The sequence below is a fragment of the Leucoraja erinacea genome, unplaced genomic scaffold, assembly GCF_028641065.1.
Source record: "Leucoraja erinacea ecotype New England unplaced genomic scaffold, Leri_hhj_1 Leri_120S, whole genome shotgun sequence".
NCBI classification, from domain to species: domain Eukaryota; kingdom Metazoa; phylum Chordata; class Chondrichthyes; order Rajiformes; family Rajidae; genus Leucoraja; species Leucoraja erinaceus.
In genome coordinates, this window is record NW_026575462.1 from 231,882 (window position 1) to 255,792 (window position 23,911).

At 42.7% G+C, this 23,911-nt stretch overlaps 1 protein-coding gene and 1 long non-coding RNA gene across 3 annotated transcripts in view; one reads left to right on the top strand and one right to left on the bottom strand.

Annotated features, from left to right (window-relative positions):
- Nucleotides 1–23,911, top strand: part of LOC129715511 (uncharacterized) — a 40,866-nt gene that overhangs the window by 8,935 nt on the left and 8,020 nt on the right. The window lies entirely within an intron of this gene.
- Nucleotides 262–23,911, bottom strand: part of ahnak (AHNAK nucleoprotein) — a 35,890-nt gene continuing 12,240 nt past the window's right edge. Inside the window, exons 5-6 of one of the 2 annotated variants that reach the window (XM_055665382.1) lie at nt 22,422–23,166; nt 262–22,310 (exon numbers count right to left, since the gene is read on the bottom strand). In XM_055665382.1, coding sequence (XP_055521357.1) covers nt 1,684–22,310; nt 22,422–23,166 — 21,372 coding nt within the window. In that variant the 3' untranslated portion in view covers nt 262–1,683. Of the gene's footprint in view, nt 23,167–23,911 lie in introns of both variants that reach the window. The other variant, XM_055665381.1, reaches the window with a different exon arrangement.

Genomic DNA, 23,911 nt, shown 5'->3' on the forward strand with positions numbered 1-23,911 from the left:
TAAATGTACACTAGTATGTGTAGGGTAGTGTTAATGTGTGGGGATCGCTGATCGGTGCAGACTCTGTGGGCTGAAGGGCCTGTTTCTGCGCTGTATTTCTAAACTAAACTAATTCTCTGAGAATAAAAGAGATCGGGATCCTGCCTAAATTATTTTCTGTACCTCAGCCCCAATGCCAGTTGGAGCTTTCCGAGTGTTTCAATGTATTGGCCGAGGCATTTGGTTAATAATTTTTATAAAATTGAGGAAGAAAGACCAACCTTTAATTCAGGGTAATGAACGATTTATTTGATTTTTACAAGGTACACACTTGTCTTACATTCCCATCGTCTATTTGCCGCAGAAGTGCAGACAGAATTATGAAAAAAGAATTCTATTAACATTATTGAGTGAAACAATGAAATGATAAGAAAAATATCTGGCAAAATCACAATTCTCGCCATTCATAACAAAAGGAATTTGCTAATTATGTTACAAGGATATTAGGTGCTTTCTGTGAACTCAGCAAGGCGTTGCTTTACTGTGAGACTTCATTTTGCATGTAGGGAAGATATACTCTTGTATTGTGCTTCGCAATGCAAGGAAATTGAATGTTCCAGACTCCTGCAACAGCACACCTACACGATCAGCTAATTTGGTTCAGACTGGTCAATCCAACCTAAAATCTTGGACATCCGTTAGGCTGTTCCACATGAGGCAGTGCACTTCTCAACTGAGCCACACCGGATTGTAGGGGTAGAAGGTAGAGTGGCTTTGAGAAGTCGCGGAGGAGATGGGAAGTTTAAAGTGCAACCAAACTGGATATATGATGGTTGAGTAGTGAGTAATTCACTCTTGTGAAAGAAGGATATGGAAATAAAAGATTACAACAGCAGCAGCATCATCACCACAAATTTGTGGCTCGGGTCAGGGAAGCGATGGTGGTGTTAATGTACTAATTCACAGTAGAAATACGCCCTAACTAGTTCCACAGAACACACTTACACATTTACAAAGCTGAAGAATTTAAACTACCCAGAACAGAATGTTATATTTTATTGCAGTCCTAATAATTTACGGAGAAAAGATACAGGCCAAACTGATTGTTGTTGGATCCTGACAATACTGCTATTATGACAGTGTGAATTGAGGCTATTTGTCTTTTTGCCAGATTTCACCTTACGTGGGTAAGCAATAACCTATTTGTCTAAAGACAGCTTAAATTCTTCCTCTACCAATGTCTCTGTGTGTTTTCATCAGAAGTCAAATTTCAGTAAAACCTCTCATACATTAGCTGCAACTCTATCGAATAAAGTAAGCCAGAGAGAGCACCAGTGATTACATGTCTTAACACCTCCATTTTACCAAATATATGAAAATAATAAACTGCTACATAGAAAATGTATCAAAATAGGTTTTATTTTTTTCCTGCTAGTTAGCTATTGCTCTCAGCTTGTAGTAATAGAACTTTAATTTGATTTTTAGCTGATACAGAAGTGTACTGAAATATCTGCAGGTCAGGTCTGACACGATTCTATTCCTTGCATTAAAGAAAAAGGAATTCAACACTTTAAATATTCCATCCTACTTTTGACCTGCAAATGAAATAGGGATGAAGTCTAATGGATCTCCATGCCTTGGCTTTTCCATGTAAAGTAATGCAGTTAATTTCTATTTACAGTGACGGGCATATTTACATAATTATTATTTTTTCTTATTGATATTTAGTTCTACTTTAGGAAAGCGCAATCCTGCTCGAGATCCGCTGTCACTGCTGGAAGTGGAAGGGATACGGGATTTTTTGGAAACCAGAGCGATTTCACTGCCCTCGACTTCCGCTTCGCCTTCATTGAGAGTGACCTCATAGGAGCCCTTTGATTTAGCTCCAAAGCCTCCAAATGTTCCAAATTTCAACTTAGACTTTTTGCCTTTTGCACCCGCAGCCCCCTCTTCAAATTCTAATTTGCCCTTGGGAGAAGAAGGGGAGAGTTCATGCTCATCACTCAGAGATGATGATCTGTGACGTTCTGACCGTTTGCCTTTAAATAAAGAGAAATCTAGTGTTCCTGACTTCCCTTTAGGGGAAGTGGCAATGTCCAAGCTAGGATCCTTCCCAGCTATTGATATTTCTGATTTCTCCACCTCAATATCACCAAAACCCAGGCTTCCTTTGGAGCCCTTCATATCAATCTTTGGTCCAGATGCACTGATATCTCCCTCTAATCCTTCTGAACTACTTTTCCCCTTTGACCTGGAGAAATTAAATTTGGGCATTTTAATTTTACCCTTTTTAACTTTGACCCCCGTGCTTTCCATCTCGCCTTCTGGCAGGTTGACACTGGCCTGTGGTCCTTTGATGTTGATACCTGGACCTTGTGCAGAAGAAGTAATTTCAGGAACTCTGGCACCCACTGCAATTTCTCTCTCTTCTAAATTTGGGCTTTTAATTTTAAATTGGGACGGCTTGAATTTTGGTATTTTCATTTTGTCCAATGGAACATCTAGTTCAATTGATCTGATGTCTGCACTCATTCCAGGTGCCTTGACATCTAACTCGGGATCATAAAAAACACTTTTGGAACTGGACACTCCAATGCCACCTTTTACTGGTACATCAGCACTTAAACTACCTCCTTCAAACTTAGCCCCGGAAAATTCAATATTAGCTTTAGGTGCAGCACTGGAGAATTTTTCTTTTAGACCATCAATATTGACGTCTGCTCCATTCAGTTTCATACTTGGCCCTTCAATTTCCACTTTCGGGGATTTTATGTCCATCTTTGGTCCAGATAGTTTAGTACCTAGTGTAGGCCCCTTTACGTTAACGCCAAAATCAGATGCGGAAATTCCAGACCCTGAAAAGTTATCACCTTTCACATTCAGTCCTGCAATGTTAGTATCAACTTTTGGAATGTTGATCTGAGGCATCTTTACTTTCCCACCTTCAATGTTGAAATCTCCCCCATCAACATCAATACCAGGACCTTTCACATCCATATGTGGTCCTTTAAAGATTCCTTTGATATTTGGATCAGGGAGGTTGATGCTGCCTTTGAGCTGTGGATCCTTTAAATCCACACTCACATCAGGTGCTGACATATCAATTTGTGGGCCTTTGATTTTACCTTCAGTATTTATACCCATATCAGGCGCCTCCACATTCAGACCTAAACCCGATGTCTTCAAGTCACCTCCTATCTTTGGTGCATTAATGCCAAGATTCAGACCAGACCCTTTGTCTTTACCACCAGAGATGTTCAATTCAGGCATTTTCAGCTTTCCTTCAAGACCCCCAAAACGAACATCTGGAGACTCAAGATTCAGTTTTGGAGCACTAATATTGACATCTGTTGATGGCATATCAATGCCACCTTCGAGTTTTGGACCTGAAAATTCTGCTTTTGGAAGGTTGACAGCAACATTTGTATCTATTTCTCCTGCTTTGCTACCCAAACCAAAACTCGAGAGTTTCATTTTAGGCATTTTTAACTTTCCTTCTGCACCTCCTGATGTATCTAGGTTTACATTTGGTCCTGAAACGGTAACATTTGGCTTCTTCATTTTCATTTTTAATTTACCTTCTGGTTTTTCAATATCCACATTTGGAGCATCAACGTCAAAATTTATTTCTGGTCTCTTTATGCCTATTGTTGGCCCTTCTATGTTTCCTGACGCTTCACCTTTCAGGCCAGTGCCCTTCAAATTGATATCCATATTTGTATCAGCCATTTTGGGCGATTTGATGTTTACGTTAGGAAATTTTGAGCCTTTTACTTTAACGCCAGGCCCTTGTAAGTCAGCATCTGTATTGACATTCATCCCAGGTGCTCTAATGTCAATATGGGGACCTTTCATATCATGTGATGATAAATTGACATTGGGTACTTGTAATTCTCCTTCGGCCTTTGCATTGGGTAACTCGCCTTTCACTTTTGGTGATGCCAAATCAAATTCAACATCCGGAAATGATAACTTTACTTTTCCAAAACGTGATTTCTTTAGTTTTGATGACTTAATATTTAACTGTTCATCAGATGATCCAAGACTTGCACTTAGATGTGGGGATTTAATGTCTATATCTGGTTTGGATAAATCAAGGTCACTCTTCGTTTTCTTTGACTTGATGTTGAGTTTAGGCATTTTAAATTTCCCCTTTTTCCCCTTTGTTTTAACACTAATGTCTGGGGAATCAACATTAACATCTACATCTGGACTTGGTACATCTACATCCAGAGAAGGAGCACTTATGTCTCCTTGTCCTTTAACTCCAAATCCAAATTTTGGTTTCTTCATCTTTGGCATTTTTAGGTGTGCTCCTCCTTCACCACCTACATCTATTTTGGGTGCACTTACATCAATACCAAAACCAGGGGATCTAATGTCAGCAGTGCCTTTCAAATCGTGATCTTTCAAGCCAATGTCCAATGCAGGTGTTGAAAACTTGTGTCCATCTCCTTTTAAATCAGGTCCCTCAATGTTAATTCCACTCCCCACAATATCTACCTTAGGACCTTTCATTTCAAACTCTGGGCCTTTGATGTCACCTCCCATATTAATGTCAGGGACTTCAACACCACCTTTTAGTTCTGGGCCTTTTAAATTAACATCTGCATTAGGACCTTTAAATTTGGGTAACGAGATATTGAACCCTGGCATTTGAAATCCAGGACCTTTGATTTTACTGTCTGCATCCAAATTTATTTCAGGTACATCAGCCCCATCAATTTTAACATTTGCCTTAGGAACACTGGCATCAATGTCTACATCAGGCCCGTCTATTTTTGTGCCACCTATTTTGAACTTGGGCATTTTAATCTTTGGCATATGGAAATGTCCACCTGTACCCTCCAAGTCAATATCAGGTGCTTCAACGTCTATTTTTGGCCCTTTAATTTCTCCACCAATGTTTGGGGAAGAAATGTCAATGTCCGAACTGCCTTTCAATTTTGATCCCTTGAAACCCAAATCAAAGTCTGGTGTTTTTATGTGAGGTAAATGTACAGAAGGGAGTGAAATCTTGGGGCCACTTTCTTTCACATCTGGCATTTTAAGATCAACTTTCGGAGATTTAATATTAAAATTTGGGCCTTTGATGTCACCCTCCATATTAAGATCTGGGGCATCAATGTCACCTCCCAATTTCGGGCTTTTGAGCTCCAAATTAAAATCAGGCATTCCTATTTTGGGTGCTGAGATATCAAATCCTGGCATTTTTAGTTTTGTACCTTTGATTTTAGAACCTCCTTCAACATCTAGATCAACATCAGGAATTTCAACACCAGCTACCTTGGGACCAGAGATCTTGGGTAATGAAAACTTGCCTCCACGTCCTTTTAAATTAGGTGCTTCAATCTCAACATTGGGGCCTTTAATATCGACATGTGGGCTCTTAATGTCACCTTCCAAATTGACATCGGGAAGATCAACACCTCCTCCCATTTTTGGACCCTTGAACTCAAGATCAAAATCAGGTATTCCTATCTTTGGTGCTGAGAAATTGAAACCTGGCACTTTGAATTTTGGGCTCTTGAATTTACCAGAACCCTCAACATCAACATCAGGTATTTTAACATCTCCTTCCACCTTGGGTCCAGCTAATTTAATATCTGCCTCTGGAAGTTTAGCACCAAAGTCCGCATCTGGACCTTCCACTTTAAAGCCAGGCATTCCTATATTTGGTGCGTTGATATTGAATCCTGGCATTTTGAATTTTGGGCTTTTGACTTTCCCCCCAACATCTACATCCATCTCTGGCATTTCAACATTTCCTTCCATCTTAGGTCCAGATAGTTTGATGTCAGCAGTAGGAACCTTAGCATTAATGTCCACATCTGGACCTTCCACTTTAGGCCCTCCTAGTCGGAATTTGGGAAATTTAAATTTTGGGAAGCTGAACTTTCCACCGCTTCCTTCAGCATCAATCCCTGGCACATCAACATCAACTTTAGGTCCTTTTATATCTCCTTCTATCTTTCCAGTAGGCACATCAATTTCATGGTCACCTTTCACTTTTGGGCCTCTGAAATTCAAATCTATATCCGGAGCGTGTAATTTAGGTAAATGCATTGATGGCAATGAAAACTTGCTCCCACTTCCTTTTACATCTGGTGTCTCAATATCAACTCTGGGGCCTTTAATGTCAACACTTGGACCCTTAATGTCACCTTCCAGGTTAACATCAGGAATACCAACATCTCCTTCCACTTTTGGACCTTTGGCGCCCAGATTGAAATCAGGCATTCCTATTTTGGGTGCTGAGAGATTGAATTTTGGCATATGGATTTTAGGTCCCTTAATTTTACTGCCACCCTCAATGTCTAGATCTACATCAGGCATTTCAACACCTCCTTGTATCTTAGGTCCTGATAGTTTAATGTCAGCCTCGGGAATATTTGCATCAATGTCCACATCTGGAACGTCTACATTAGGGCCACCCATGTGGAATTTAGGCATTTTAAATTTCGGCAGGCTGAACTTTCCACCGATTCCTTCAACATCACCCCCTGGCACATCCATGTCAACGTCAACCTTAGGTGCTTTGATCTCTCCCTCAAACTTTCCAGAAGGCATTTCAACATCATAGTCTCCTTTTAGTTTTGGACTTTTGAAATTCAAATCAATATCTGGTGCATGAAACTTAGGCATGTGGATGGATGGCAATGACATCTTGAATCCACTTCCTTTTACATCTGGTGTCTCAATATCAACTCTGGGGCCTTTAATGTCAACACTTGGACCCTTAATGTCACCTTCCAGGTTAACATCAGGAATACCAACATCTCCTTCCACTTTTGGACCTTTGGCGCCCAGATTGAAATCAGGCATTCCTATTTTGGGTGCTGAGAGATTGAATTTTGGCATATGGATTTTAGGTCCCTTAATTTTACTGCCACCCTCAATGTCTAGATCTACATCAGGCATTTCAACACCTCCTTGTATCTTAGGTCCTGATAGTTTAATGTCAGCCTCGGGAATATTTGCATCAATGTCCACATCTGGAACGTCTACATTAGGGCCACCCATGTGGAATTTAGGCATTTTAAATTTCGGCAAGCTGAACTTTCCACCGATTCCTTCAACATCACCCCCTGGCACATCCATGTCAACGTCAACCTTAGGTGCTTTGATCTCTCCCTCAAACTTTCCAGAAGGCATTTCAACATCATAGTCTCCTTTTAGTTTTGGACTTTTGAAATTCAAATCAATATCTGGTGCCTGAAACTTAGGCATGTGGATGGATGGCAATGAAAACTTGCCCTTGCTTCCATTTACATCTGGTGTCTCAATATCAACTCTGGGGCCTTTTATGTCGACATTCGGACCCTTAATGTTACCTTCCAGGTTAACATCAGGAATACCAATATCTCCTTCCACTTTTGGACCTTTGGCGCCCAGATTGAAATCAGGCATTCCTATTTTGGGTGCTGAGAGATTGAATTTTGGCATATGGATTTTAGGTCCCTTAATTTTACTGCCACCCTCAATGTCTAGATCTACATCAGGCATTTCAACACCTCCTTGTATCTTAGGTCCTGATAGTTTAATGTCAGCCTCGGGAATATTTGCATCAATGTCCACATCTGGAACGTCTACATTAGGGCCACCCATGTGGAATTTAGGCATTTTAAATTTCGGCAAGCTGAACTTTCCACCGATTCCTTCAACATCACCCCCTGGCACATCCATGTCAACGTCAACCTTAGGTGCTTTGATCTCTCCCTCAAACTTTCCAGAAGGCATTTCAACATCATAGTCTCCTTTTAGTTTTGGACTTTTGAAATTCAAATCAATATCTGGTGCCTGAAACTTAGGCATGTGGATGGATGGCAATGAAAACTTGCCCTTGCTTCCATTTACATCTGGTGTCTCAATATCAACTCTGGGGCCTTTTATGTCGACATTCGGACCCTTAATGTCACCTTCCAGGTTAACATCAGGAATACCAACATCTCCTTCCACTTTTGGACCTTTGGCGCCCAGATTGAAATCAGGCATTCCTATTTTGGGTGCTGAGAGATTGAATTTTGGCATATGGATTTTAGGTCCCTTAATTTTACTGCCACCCTCAATGTCTAGATCTACATCAGGCATTTCAACACCTCCTTGTATCTTAGGTCCTGATAGTTTAATATCAGCCTCAGGAATATTTGCATCAATGTCCACATCTGGAACGTCTACTTTAGGGCCACTCATGTGGAATTTAGGCATTTTAAATTTCGGCAAGCTGAACTTTCCACCGATTCCTTCCACATCACCCCCTGGCACATCCATGTCAACGTCAACCTTAGGTGCTTTGATCTCTCCCTCAAACTTTCCAGAAGGCATTTCAACATCATAGTCTCCTTTTAGTTTTGGACCTTTAAAATCCAAATCAATATCTGGTGCCTGAAACTTAGGCATGTGGATGGATGGCAATGACATCTTGAATCCACTTCCTTTTACATCTGGTGTCTCAATATCAACTTTGGGACCTTTAATGTCAACATTCGGACCCTTAATGTCACCTTCCAGGTTAACATCAGGAATACCAACATCTCCTTCCACTTTTGGACCTTTGGCGCCCAGATTGAAATCAGGCATTCCTATTTTGGGTGCTGAGATATTGAATCCTGGCATGCTGAATTTAGAGCCCTTGATTTTACCAGCTCCCTCAACATCTACATCAACATCAGGCATCTTGACATCGCCTTCCAGCTTGGGTGTAGATAGGCTAACATCTGTCTGGGGAAGCTTAGCATTAATGTCCAAATCTGGGGCTTCAATTTTAGGTCCTCCCATATGGAATTTAGGCAATTTAAATTTTGGGAAGCCAAACTTTCCACTTGTTCCTTCCACCTCAGTGCCTGGCACATCCATATCAATGTCTACCTTTGGTGCTTTCATCTCTCCCTCTATTTTACCAGACGGCATGTTAATATCATAGTCTCCTTTCAATTTTGGGCTCTTTAAACTCAAATCAACATCTGGTGCATGTATCTTGGGCATTGAGAACTTGCCACCACCACCTTTTATGTCAGGTCCTTCAAGATCAATTTTGGGGCCTTCAATTTCTATATCACGACCTTTCACTTTAGACCCACCAACATGGAATCTGGGCATTTTAAATTTTGGGAAGCTGAACTTTCCAGAGCCTCCTTCAACATCAGCCCCTGGCATATTAACATCTAGCTTAGGTCCTTTGATCTCACCCTGTACTTTTCCAGAAGGTACATTAATATCATAATCCCCTTTCACTTTTGGAGCTTTCAGACTAACATCAACATCTGGACTCTTTGCCTCCATCTTGGGTCCAGATAACTTAACATCAGCTCCAGGAACATTAGCACCTAGGTTCACGTCAAGGCCTCCCTCCTTGGACCCACCAATTCGGAATTTGGGCATTTTGAATTTTGGGAAGTTGAATTTTCCACTGCCTCCATCTGCGTCTACCCCAGATACATCCCCGCCAATTTGCGGTGCTTTAATCCCTCCCTCTATGTTTGCAGAAGGCACCTCAACATCATAGTCACCTTTTACTTTTGGGCCTCTGAGACTGAAATCAAGTTCTGGTGCCTGAATCTTGGGCAAGTGGATGGATGGCAATGAAATCTTGCCTCCACTTCCTTTCACATCTGGTGCCTCAATATTAACTTTGGGTGCTTTAATGTCGACATTTGGGCCCTTAAAGTCACCTTCAGGGATATCAACATCTGCTCCCACCTTTGGACCTTTGAACTCAAGATTAAAATCAGGCTTTCCGATCTTAGGTGCTGAGATATTGAATCCTGGCATTCTGAATTGTGAGCCCTTGATTTTACCAGCTCCTTCAATATCTACATCAGGCATTTCGACATCGCCTTCTAGCTTGGGTCCAGATAATTTAATGTCACCACTTGGAATATTCGCATCAATGTCCATATCTGGGCCCTCCACTTTAGACCCACCCATTCTGAATTTGGGCATTTTAAATTTTGGCATGCTGAATCCTCCACCGACTCCTTCCACATCACCCCCTGGCACATCCACATCAACTTTGGGTCCTTTGATCTTGCCCTCCACCTTTCCAGACGGCAAATCCACGTCATAATTTCCTCCCATTTTTGGACCTCCGAGGTCCACATTAAAATCAGGCATTCGTATATTGGGTGCTGAGACATCGAATCCTGGCATTTTGAATGATGGGCCTTTGAATTTCCCTGCACCCTCAACATCTACATCTACATCGGGCATTTTAACATCTCCTTCAATCTTAGGTCCAGATAGTTTAACATCAGCCTCAGGAAGATTCATGTCAACTCCCACATCTGGACCTCCTTTTGAACCACCCATGTGGAATTTGGGCAATTTAAACTTTGGCAAGCTGAACTTTCCACCATCTCCTTCAACATCAACTTGTGGCACATCCACATCAACATCGACCTTAGGTCCTTTGAATTCACCCTCCACCTTTCCAGAAGGCATGTCAACATCATAGTCTCCTTTTAGATTTGGACCTTTGAAATTCAAATCAAGGTCTGGTGCATGAAACTTGGGCATGTGGATGGAAGGCATTGACATCTTGAATCCACTTCCTTTTACATCTGGTGTCTCAATATCAACTTTGGGACCTTTAATGTCGACATTCGGACCCTTAATGTCACCTTCCAGGTTAACATCAGGAATACCAACATCTCCTTCCACTTTTGGACCTTTGGCGCCCAGATTGAAATCAGGCATTCCTATTTTGGGTGCTGAGAGATTGAATTTTGGCATGTGGAATTTAGATCCCTTGCCTTTAATGCCACCCTCAATGTCTAGATCTACATCAGGCATTTCAACACCTCCTTGTATCTTAGGTCCTGATAGTTTAACATCAGCCTCAGGAATGTTTGCATCAATGTCCACATCTGGAACTTCCACTTTAGATCCACCCATGTGGAATTTAGGCATTTTAAATTTTGGCATGCTGAATCCTCCACCGCCTCCTTCCACATCACCCCCTGGCACATCCATGTCAACATCAACCTTAGGTGCTTTGATCTCTCCCTCGAACTTTCCAGAAGGCATTTCAACATCATAGTCTCCTTTTACTTTTGGACTTTTGAAATTCAAATCAATATCTGGTGCATGAAACTTAGGCATATGGATGGATGGCATTGAAAACTTGCCCTTGCTTCCATTTACATCTGGTGTCTCAATATCAACTCTGGGGCCTTTAATGTCGACATTCGGACCCTTAATGTCACCTTCCAGGTTAACATCAGGAATACCAACATCTCCTTCCACTTTTGGACCTTTGGCGCCCAGATTGAAATCAGGCATTCCTATTTTGGGTGCTGAGAGATTGAATTTTGGCATGTGGAATTTAGATCCCTTGCCTTTAATGCCACCCTCAATGTCTAGATCTACATCAGGCATTTCGACATCGCCTTCCAGCTTGGGTCCAGATAGTTTAATGTCACCACTAGGAATATTTGCATCAATGTCCATATCTGGGCCCTCCACTTTAGACCCACCCATTCGGAATTTGGGCATTTTAAATTTTGGCATGCTGAATCCTCCACCGCCTCCTTCCACATCACCCCCTGGCACATCCACATCAACATTGGGTCCTTTGATCTTGCCCTCCACCTTTCCAGATGGCAAATCCACGTCATAATTTCCTCCCATTTTTGGACCTCTGAGGTCCACATCAGGCATTCGTATCTTGGGTGCTGAGACATCGAATCCTGGCATTTTGAATGATGGGCCTTTGAATTTCCCTGCACCCTCAACATCTACATCTACATCGGGCATTTTAACATCTCCTTCGATCTTAGGTCCAGATAGTTTAACATCAGCCTCAGGAAGATTCATGTCAACTCCCACATCTGGACCTCCTTTTGAACCACCCATGTGGAATTTGGGCAATTTAAACTTTGGCAAGCTGAACTTTCCACCATCTCCTTCAACATCAACTTGTGGCACATCCACATCAACATCGACCTTAGGTCCTTTGAATTCACCCTCCACCTTTCCAGAAGGCATGTCAACATCATAGTCTCCTTTTAGATTTGGACCTTTGAAATTCAAATCAAGGTCTGGTGCATGAAACTTGGGCATGTGGATGGAAGGCATTGACATCTTGAATCCACTTCCTTTTACATCTGGTGTCTCAATATCAACTTTGGGACCTTTAATGTCGACATTCGGACCCTTAATGTCACCTTCCAGGTTAACATCAGGAATACCAACATCTCCTTCCACTTTTGGACCTTTGGCGCCCAGATTGAAATCAGGCATTCCTATTTTGGGTGCTGAGAGATTGAATTTTGGCATGTGGAATTTAGATCCCTTGCCTTTACTGCCACCCTCAATGTCTAGATCTACATCAGGCATTTCAACACCTCCTTGTATCTTAGGTCCTGATAGTTTAACGTCAGCCTCAGGAATATTTCCATCAATATCGATATCTGGGCCCTCCACTTTAGACCCACCCATTCTGAATTTGGGCATTTTAAATTTTGGCATGCTGAATCCTCCACTGCCTCCTTCCACATCACCCCCTGGCACATCCATGTCAACATCAACCTTAGGTGCTTTGATCTCTCCCTCGAACTTTCCAGAAGGCATTTCAACATCATAGTCACCTTTTACTTTTGGACTTTTGAAATTCAAATCAATATCTGGTGCATGAAATTTAGGCATGTGGATGGATGGCATTGAAAACTTGCCCTTGCTTCCATTTACATCTGGTGTCTCAATATCAACTCTGGGGCCTTTAATGTCGACATTCGGACCCTTAATGTCACCTTCCAGGTTAACATCAGGAATACCAACATCTCCTTCCACCTTTGGACCTTTGGCGCCCAGATTGAAATCAGGCATTCCTATTTTGGGTGCTGAGAGATTGAATTTTGGCATGTGGAATTTAGATCCCTTGATTTTACCAGCTCCCTCAACATCTACATCTACATCAGGCATTTCGACATCGCCTTCCAGCTTGGGTCCAGATAGTTTAATGTCACCACTAGGAATATTTGCATCAATGTCCATATCTGGGCCCTCCACTTTAGACCCACCCATTCGGAATTTGGGCATTTTAAATTTTGGCATGCTGAATCCTCCACCGCCTCCTTCCACATCAACCCCTGGCACATCCACATCAACCTTGGGTCCTTTGATCTTGCCTTCCACCTTTCCAGATGGCAAATCCACGTCATAATTTCCTCCCATTTTTGGACCTCTGAGGTCCACATCAGGCATTCGTATCTTGGGTGCTGAGACATCGAATCCTGGCATTTTGAATGATGGGCCTTTGAATTTCCCTGCACCCTCAACATCTACATCTACATCTGGCATTTTAACACCTCCTTCGATCTTAGGTCCAGATAGTTTAACATCGGCGTCAGGAAGATTCATGTCAACTCCCACATCTGGACCTCCTTTTGAACCACCCATGTGGAATTTGGGCAATTTAAACTTTGGCAAGTTGAACTTTCCACCATCTCCTTCAACATCAACTTGTGGCACATCCACATCCACATCAACCTTAGGTCCTTTGAATTCACCCTCCACCTTTCCAGAAGGCATGTCAACATCATAGTCTCCTTTTAGATTTGGACCTTTGAAATTCAAATCAAGGTCTGGTGCATGAAACTTGGGCAAATGGATGGAAGGCATTGACATCTTGAATCCACTTCCTTTTACATCTGGTGTCTCAATATCAACTCTGGGACCTTTTATGTCGACATTCGGACCCTTAATGTCACCTTCCAGGTTAACATCAGGAATACCAACATCTCCTTCCACTTTTGGACCTTTGGCGCCCAGATTGAAATCAGGCATTCCTATTTTGGGTGCTGAGAGATTGAATTTTGGCATGTGGAATTTAGATCCCTTGCCTTTACTGCCACCCTCAATGTCTAGATCTACATCAGGCATTTCAACACCTCCTTGTATCTTAGGTCCTGATAGTTTAATGTCAGCCTCAGGAATATTTGCATCAATATCCATATCTGGGCCCTCCACTTTAGACCCACCCATTCTGAATTTGGGCATTTTAAATTTTGGCATGCTGAATCCTCCACCACCTCCTTCCACATCACCCCCTGGCACATCCATGTCAACATCAACCTTAGGTCCTTTGATCTCTCCCTCGAACTTTCCAGAAGGCATTTCAACATCATAGTCTCCTTTTACTTTTGGACTTTTGAAATTCAAATCAATATCTGGTGCATGAAACTTAGGCATGTGGATGGATGGCATTGAAAACTTGCCCTTGCTTCCATTTACATCTGGTGTCTCAATATCAACTCTGGGGCCTTTAATGTCGACATTCGGACCCTTAATGTCACCTTCCAGGTTAACATCAGGAATACCAACATCTCCTTCCACTTTTGGACCTTTGGCGCCCAGATTGAAATCAGGCATTCCTATTTTGGGTGCTGAGAGATTGAATTTTGGCATGTGGAATTTAGATCCCTTGATTTTACCAGCTCCCTCAACATCTACATCTACATCAGGCATTTCGACATCGCCTTCCAGCTTGGGTCCAGATAGTTTAATGTCACCACTAGGAATATTTGCATCAATGTCCATATCTGGGCCCTCCACTTTAGACCCACCCATTCGGAATTTGGGCATTTTAAATTTTGGCATGCTGAATCCTCCACCGCCTCCTTCCACATCACCCCCTGGCACATCCACATCAACATTGGGTCCTTTGATCTTGCCTTCCATCTTTCCAGATGGCAAATCCACGTCATAATTTCCTCCCATTTTTGGACCTCTGAGGTCCACATCAGGCATTCGTATCTTGGGTGCTGAGACATCGAATCCTGGCATTTTGAATGATGGGCCTTTGAATTTCCCTGCACCCTCAACATCTACATCTACATCTGGCATTTTAACACCTCCTTCGATCTTAGGTCCAGATAGTTTAACATCGGCCTCAGGAAGATTCATGTCAACTCCCACATCTGGACCTCCTTTTGAACCACCCATGTGGAATTTGGGCAATTTAAACTTTGGCAAGTTGAACTTTCCACCATCTCCTTCAACATCAACTTGTGGCATATCCACATCCACATCAACCTTAGGTCCTTTGAATTCACCCTCCACCTTTCCAGAAGGCATGTCAACATCATAGTCTCCTTTTAGATTTGGACCTTTGAAATTCAAATCAAGGTCTGGTGCATGAAACTTGGGCAAATGGATGGAAGGCATTGACATCTTGAATCCACTTCCTTTTACATCTGGTGTCTCAATATCAACTTTGGGACCTTTAATGTCGACATTCGGACCCTTAATGTCACCTTCCAGGTTAACATCAGGAATACCAACATCTCCTTCCACTTTTGGACCTTTGGCGCCCAGATTGAAATCAGGCATTCCTATTTTGGGTGCTGAGAGATTGAATTTTGGCATGTGGAATTTAGATCCCTTGCCTTTACTGCCACCCTCAATGTCTAGATCTACATCAGGCATTTCAACACCTCCTTGTATCTTAGGTCCTGATAGTTTAACGTCAGCCTCAGGAATGTTTGCATCAATGTCCACATCTGGAACTTCCACTTTAGACCCACCCATTCTGAATTTGGGCATTTTAAATTTTGGCATGCTGAATCCTCCCCCGCCTCCTTCCACATCACCCCCTGGCACATCCATGTCAACATCAACCTTAGGTCCTTTGATCTCTCCCTCGAACTTTCCAGAAGGCATTTCAACATCATAGTCACCTTTTACTTTTGGACTTTTGAAATTCAAATCAATATCTGGTGCATGAAACTTAGGCATGTGGATGGATGGCATTGAAAACTTGCCCTTGCTTCCATTTACATCTGGTGTCTCAATATCAACTCTGGGGCCTTTAATGTCGACATTCGGACCCTTAATGTCACCTTCCAGGTTAACATCAGGAATACCAACATCTCCTTCCACTTTTGGACCTTTGACGCCCAGATTGAAATCAGGCATTCCTATTTTGGGTGCTGAGAGATTGAATTTTGGCATGTGGAATTTAGATCCCTTGATTTTACCAGCTCCCTCAACATCTACATCTACATCAGGCATTTCGACATCGCCTTCCAGCTTGGGTCCAGATAGTTTAATGTCACCACTAGGAATATTTGCATCAATGTCCATATCTGGGCCCTCCACTTTAGACCCACCCATTCGGAATTTGGGCATTTTAAATTTTGGCATGCTGAATCCTCCACCGCCTCCTTCCACATCAACCCCTGGCACATCCACATCAACCTTGGGTCCTTTGATCTTGCCTTCCACCTTTCCAGATGGCAAATCCACGTCATAATTTCCTCCCATTTTTGGACCTCTGAGGTCCACATCAGGCATTCGTATCTTGGGTGCTGAGACATCGAATCCTGGCATTTTGAATGATGGTCCTTTGAATTTCCCTGCACCCTCAACATCTACATCTACATCTGGCATTTTAACACCTCCTTCGATCTTAGGTCCAGATAGTTTAACATCGGCGTCAGGAAGATTCATGTCAACTCCCACATCTGGACCTCCTTTTGAACCACCCATGTGGAATTTGGGCAATTTAAACTTTGGCAAGTTGAACTTTCCACCATCTCCTTCAACATCAACTTGTGGCACATCCACATCCACATCAACCTTAGGTCCTTTGAATTCACCCTCCACCTTTCCAGAAGGCATGTCAACATCATAGTCTCCTTTTAGATTTGGACCTTTGAAATTCAAATCAAGGTCTGGTGCATGAAACTTGGGCAAATGGATGGAAGGCATTGACATCTTGAATCCACTTCCTTTTACATCTGGTGTCTCAATATCAACTTTGGGGCCTTTTATGTCGACATTCGGACCCTTAATGTCACCTTCCAGGTTAACATCAGGAATACCAACATCTCCTTCCACTTTTGGACCTTTGGCGCCCAGATTGAAATCAGGCATTCCTATTTTGGGTGCTGAGAGATTGAATTTTGGCATGTGGAATTTAGATCCCTTGCCTTTACTGCCACCCTCAATGTCTAGATCTACATCAGGCATTTCAACACCTCCTTGTATCTTAGGTCCTGATAGTTTAACGTCAGCCTCAGGAATATTTGCATCAATATCCATATCTGGGCCCTCCACTTTAGACCCACCCATTCTGAATTTGGGCATTTTAAATTTTGGCATGCTGAATCCTCCACCGCCTCCTTCCACATCACCCCCTGGCACATCCATGTCAACATCAACCTTAGGTGCTTTGATCTCTCCCTCGAACTTTCCAGAAGGCATTTCAACATCATAGTCTCCTTTTACTTTTGGACTTTTGAAATTCAAATCAATATCTGGTGCATGAAACTTAGGCATATGGATGGATGGCATTGAAAACTTGCCCTTGCTTCCATTTACATCTGGTGTCTCAATATCAACTCTGGGGCCTTTAATGTCGACATTCGGACCCTTAATGTCACCTTCCAGGTTAACATCAGGAATACCAACATCTCCTTCCACGTTTGGACCTTTGACGCCCAGATTGAAATCAGGCATTCCTATTTTGGGTGCTGAGAGATTGAATTTTGGCATGTGGAATTTAGATCCCTTGATTTTACCAGCTCCCTCAACATCTACATCTACATCAGGCATTTCGACATCGCCTTCCAGCTTGGGTCCAGATAGTTTAATGTCACCACTAGGAATATTTGCATCAATGTCCATATCTGGGCCCTCCACTTTAGACCCACCCATTCGGAATTTGGGCATTTTAAATTTTGGCATGCTGAATCCTCCACCGCCTCCTTCCACATCAACCCCTGGCACATCCACATCAACCTTGGGTCCTTTGATCTTGCCTTCCATCTTTCCAGATGGCAAATCCACGTCATAATTTCCTCCCATTTTTGGACCTCTGAGGTCCACATCAGGCATTCGTATCTTGGGTGCTGAGACATCGAATCCTGGCGTTTTGAATGTTGGGCCTTTGAATTTCCCTGCACCCTCAACATCTACATTTACATCTGGCATTTTAACACCTCCTTCTATCTTAGGTCCAGATAGTTTAACATCGGCCTCAGGAAGATTCATGTCAACTCCCACGTCTGGACCTCCTTTTGAACCACCCATGTGGAATTTGGGCAATTTAAACTTTGGCAAGCTGAACTTTCCACCATCTCCTTCAACATCAACTTGTGGCACATCCACATCAACATCAACCTTAGGTCCTTTGATCTCTCCCTCGAACTTTCCAGAAGGCATGTCAACATCATAGTCTCCTTTTAGTTTTGGACTTTTGAAATTCAAATCAATATCTGGTGCATGAAACTTAGGCATGTGAATGGATGGCATTGAAATCTTGCCCCTGCTTCCATTTACATCTGGTGTCTCAATATCAACTCTGGGGCCTTTTATGTCAATATTCGGACCCTTAATGTCACCTTCCAGGTTAACATCAGGAATACCAACATCTCCTTCCACTTTTGGACCTTTGGCGCCCAGATTGAAATCAGGCATTCCTATTTTGGGTGCTGAGACATTGAATTTTGGCATGTGGAATTTAGATCCCTTGATTTTACCAGCTCCCTCAACATCTACATCTACATCAGGCATTTCGACATCGCCTTCCAGCTTGGGTCCAGATAGTTTAATGTCACCACTAGGAATATTTGCATCAATGTCCATATCTGGGCCCTCCACTTTAGACCCACCCATTCGGAATTTGGGCAATTTAAATTTTGGCATACTGAATCCTCCACCGCCTCCTTCCACATCACCCCCTGGCACATCCACATCAACATTGGGTCCTTTGATCTTGCCCTCCACCTTTCCAGACGGCAAATCCACGTCATAATTTCCTCCCATTTTTGGACCTCTGAGGTCCACATCAGGCATTCGTATCTTGGGTGCTGAGACATCGAATCCTGGCGTTTTGAATGATGGGCCCTTGAATTTCCCTGCACCCTCAACATCTACATCGGGCATTTTAACACCTCCTTCTATCTTAGGTCCAGATAGTTTAACATCGGCCTCAGGAAGATTCATATTAACTCCCACATCTGGACCTCCTTTTGAACCACCCATGTGGAATTTGGGCAATTTAAACTTTGGCAAGCTGAACTTTCCACCATCTCCTTCAACATCAACTTGTGGCACATCCACATCCACATCAACCTTAGGTCCTTTGAATTCACCCTCCACCTTTCCAGAAGGCATTTCAACATCATAGTCTCCTTTTAGATTTGGACCTTTGAAATTCAAATCAAGGTCTGGTGCCTGAAACTTAGGCATGTGGATGGAAGGCATTGACATCTTGAATCCACTTCCTTTTACATCTGGTGTCTCAATATCAACTCTGGGGCCTTTAATGTCAACACTTGGACCCTTAATGTCACCTTCCAGGTTAACATCAGGAATACCAACATCACCCTCCAGTTTTGGACCTTTGGCGCCCAGATTGAAATCAGGCATTCCTATTTTGGGTGCTGAGAGATTGAATTTTGGCATATGGATTTTAGGTCCCTTAATTTTACTGCCACCCTCAATGTCTAGATCTACATCAGGCATTTCAACACCTCCTTGTATCTTAGGTCCTGATAGTTTAACGTCAGCCTCAGGAATGTTTGCATCAATGTCCACATCTGGAACTTCTACTTTAGATCCACCCATGTGGAATTTAGGCTTTTTAAATTTTGGCAAGCTGAACTTTCCACCGACTCCTTCAACATCACCCCCTGGCACATCCATGTCAACGTCAACCTTAGGTGCTTTGATCTCTCCCTCGAACTTTCCAGAAGGCATTTCAACATCATAGTCACCTTTTACTTTTGGACTTTTGAAATTCAAATCAATATCTGGTGCATGAAACTTAGGCATATGGATGGATGGCATTGAAAACTTGCCCTTGCTTCCATTTACATCTGGTGTCTCAATATCAACCCTGGGGCCTTTAATGTCGACATTCGGACCCTTAATGTCACCTTCCAGGTTAACATCAGGAATACCAACATCTCCTTCCACTTTTGGACCTTTGGCGCCCAGATTGAAATCAGGCATTCCTATTTTGGGTGCTGAGAGATTGAATTTTGGCATGTGGAATTTAGATCCCTTGATTTTACCAGCTCCCTCAACATCTACATCTACATCAGGCATTTCGACATCGCCTTCCAGCTTGGGTCCAGATAGTTTAATGTCACCACTAGGAATATTTGCATCAATGTCCATATCTGGGCCCTCCACTTTAGACCCACCCATTCTGAATTTGGGCAATTTAAATTTTGGCACGCTGAATCCTCCACCGCCTCCTTCCACATCACCCCCTGGCACATCCACATCAACCTTGGGTCCTTTGATCTTGCCCTCCACCTTTCCAGACGGCAAATCCACGTCATAATTTCCTCTCATTTTTGGACCTCTGAGGTCCACATCAGGCATTCGTATCTTGGGTGCTGAGACATCGAATCCTGGGGTTTTGAATGTTGGGCCTTTGAATTTCCCTGCACCCTCAACATCTACATCTACATCGGGCATTTTAACATCTCCTTCTATCTTAGGTCCAGATAGTTTAACATCGGCCTCAGGAAGATTCATGTCAACTCCCACATCTGGACCTCCTTTTGAACCACCCATGTGGAATTTGGGCAATTTAAACTTTGGCAAGCTGAAGTTTCCACCATCTCCTTCAACATCAACTTGTGGCATATCCACATCAACATCAACCTTAGGTCCTTTGATCTCTCCCTCGAACTTTCCAGAAGGCATGTCAACACCATAGTCTCCTTTCAGTTTTGAACCTCTGGAATTCAAGTTAATGTCTGGTGCCTCTATCTTGGGCAAATGCATCGATGGCAGTGAAAACTTAACTCCTCTTCCCTTTAAGTCAGGTGTCTCGATATTAACGTTGGGACCTTTAATATCGAGATTTGGGCCCTTGATATCACGTTTTAATTTGACATCGGGGACTTCGATTTGGCCTATTTTTGTTCCTTTGAGGTCCAGATTAACATCAGGCATTCCTATCGTGGGTGCTGACAGATTGAATCCTGGCATGCTGAATTTAGGGTCTGTGATTTTAACAGCTCCCTCAACGTCTACATCTACATCAGGCATTTCAACATCTCTTTCTAGCTTGGGTCCAGATAGTTTAATGTCGCCACTTGGAATATCCACATCAAAGTCCAAATCTGAACATTCCACTTTAGACCCACTCATTTGGAATTTGGGCAATTTAAATTTTGGCACGCGCATGTTTCCACTGACACCTCCAACATCACCGCTTGGCACATCCATGTCAACATGAACCTTAGGTGCTTTGATCCCTCCCTCCACCTTTCCAGAAGCCAAGTCCCCTTTCAATGTTGAGCCCTTTATTTTACCAGTTCCCTCAACATCTACATCTGGTATTTTAACATCCCCTCCTAGCTTTGATCCAGAGAGTTTAACATCAGCGCCACAAATGTTCCCACCCATGTGGACAACTGGAACTTCCACTTTGGACCCATCCATGTGGAATTTGGGCAGTTTATGTTTTGGCAGGCCAAACTTTGTACCTCCTGCTCCTGATACGCCCACATCAAGATCTACCTGAGGTCCTTTGAGCTCTTTCTCCACCTTTCCCGAAGGTACACCAATACCATGATCCCCTTCCAGTTTTGGGCCTCTGAAATTCAAATCAATTTCAGGAGCCTGAACCTTGGGCAAGTTCATATGTGGCATTGAAAACTGGGCTCCACTTCCTTTTATATCAGTTTCCTCAATTTGAACTTTGGGGCCTTTAAAATCTACTTTTGGGCCCTTAATGTCACCTTTCAGATTTACATCAGGAACGGCAATATCTCCTTCCACTTTTGGACCTTTAAAGTCCAGATTATAATCGGCCATTCCTGTTTTAGGTGCTAAGACATTGAATCCTGGCATACCAAATTTTGCTCCCGATATTTTACCGGTTCCCTCAACATTGACATTTGGCATTTGAGCTTCTCCTTTCAACGAGGGTCCTGATAGGTTAACATCTACCTCGGGAGGATTGGCATCAATGTTCACATCTTGACCTTCCAGCTTCAACCCACTAGTTTGGAATTTGTGTGTTTTGAATCTTGGCAAATTGAACATTGCACTGCGCCCTTCAATCTCAGCCTCTGGCATATCCACATCCACCTTAGGACCTTTGATCCTCACCTCTGTATTTGCAGAAGGCATTTGAATGCAATGTTCTCCTTTCACCTTTGGGCCCTTGAGATTCAAATCTGGAGCCTGTTGCTTGGCAAAATGTGTAGATGGCGCTTCAAACTTGAGGCCACTTTGTTTCATTGCAGTTGTCTCAACTTTGGTGCCTTTAATATTCACATTTGGAACTTTAATGTCACGCTCAAAAGTGATCTTTGGGGCGTCAAGTTCTTCTGTCACTTTTGTTTGTTCGATTTCCAGATCTGGATAAGAGATATGATATTTTGATTCTGAAACATTGACTCCTGAAATCTTATATTGTGGTTTTCTGATTTTACCAGAAGCCAGATCTGTATCATGCATTTCAACATTACCTTTGATCTTGGTTCCAGTTGCTTTAATATCGCCTTCTGGGAATTTGCTTTCAATGTGCATTTCAGAAATAGTACACGCTGGCATCTTGATTGAATGCGTGCTGATTTTTCCATCTGAATCTTCAGTATGAACATTTTGTTTCATTATTGTTGTATCAATGGCAGCCACTTGCATACCTGTTGTAACGTTTGGGTCTGAAAAGCCAATACTCGTCTTTGGGAGACTGACATCAACATTTGGTGCAGACCTACCCATGTCTGTGTTTGCAAATTTGACATCAAGGTTGGATGTTTGCACTGTTCCACCTGCCAAGTTGATCTGCGGCATGTGGAAAGTAGTTTGGCCATGTTCTGTATCAGGTCCAGTCACCTCTACAACTTTTGTTTTTACAATGTGCATGGTGTGTGTTGTCCGTTGACCATCTCCCATTTGAAATTTTAAACCTTCCGCGCCCGCGAGATTAACATCCATATCCATCTCTGATGATTCCAGCCTTGGTCCTGATCCTTCAATACTGACTTGCTCATGCCGTGGGACTTTTATTTTAAATTCTGGACTGTGGATGTCTACATCTGTCATAGCTGTGGGATTAGTCACATGAACTGTGCGTGTAATGACCTTTCTGGTGATACGTACACTGGAAGACATGTCATCTTGATCTGGTGCCTCTATACCATCTTCTGACTTCAGACGAGGCTTGATTTTCTTTCTGAAAATCCTCTGATAGTCTTCATCATCTCCACTCTAGAGGAAATAAAAAATCTGTATCATACCCAGCTCTGTGTCTTTGAATAATTAACAAAATCCCTGCAGGCCAGAAAAGTCCTCCATTCAGCCTGCGCTGAGCAAGCCTATTTCACACAGTATGATTGTAAGAAATGAAATTCAGGATGCTGATGTTTTTTAAGGATAGGAGCAAGTTGAATTATCATCTTTGGTAAACAGTCTAGATTCACTCTCTCCAACATCCTGTGTTTGGTGCCCAATTTCAACTGAATCTTCCCCATCTCCCATTCTAAAGGAGCCTTCCATGCTTTGGAGAAGAACCTTTGGGGAAGTGTCTCACACAAACTCTTCTTTAGCACCCCGTTTCTTGCTACCTCTCTGTGTATGTTAAAATATTGAACAACACCAATATTCAGCCTCTTGCCCAGAGTGGGAGAATCGAAAGCCAGAGGGTATGCGTTTAAGGTGAAGTTCGTGGGAATATTTAGGATGATTTTAGCTGTTTAATGCACTTTCTGTTCCATCTATTATTTTTCTCACAGCTTTTCTTCCCTTCTCCTTTTGAGAAGTGGCTGCATTTTCTTGGTGATCATCTGTTATCTGACCAATTAATCATGTCTGTCAGCTAAGCGGACTATTCCGAGCTTGGCTGTACGGAATGTGTATGTTCTCCCCCACGACCTGCGTGGGTTTTCTCTGGGAGCTCTGGTTTGCTCCCCTACTCCAGAGACATACAGGTATGTAGGCCAATTGGCTTGGTATC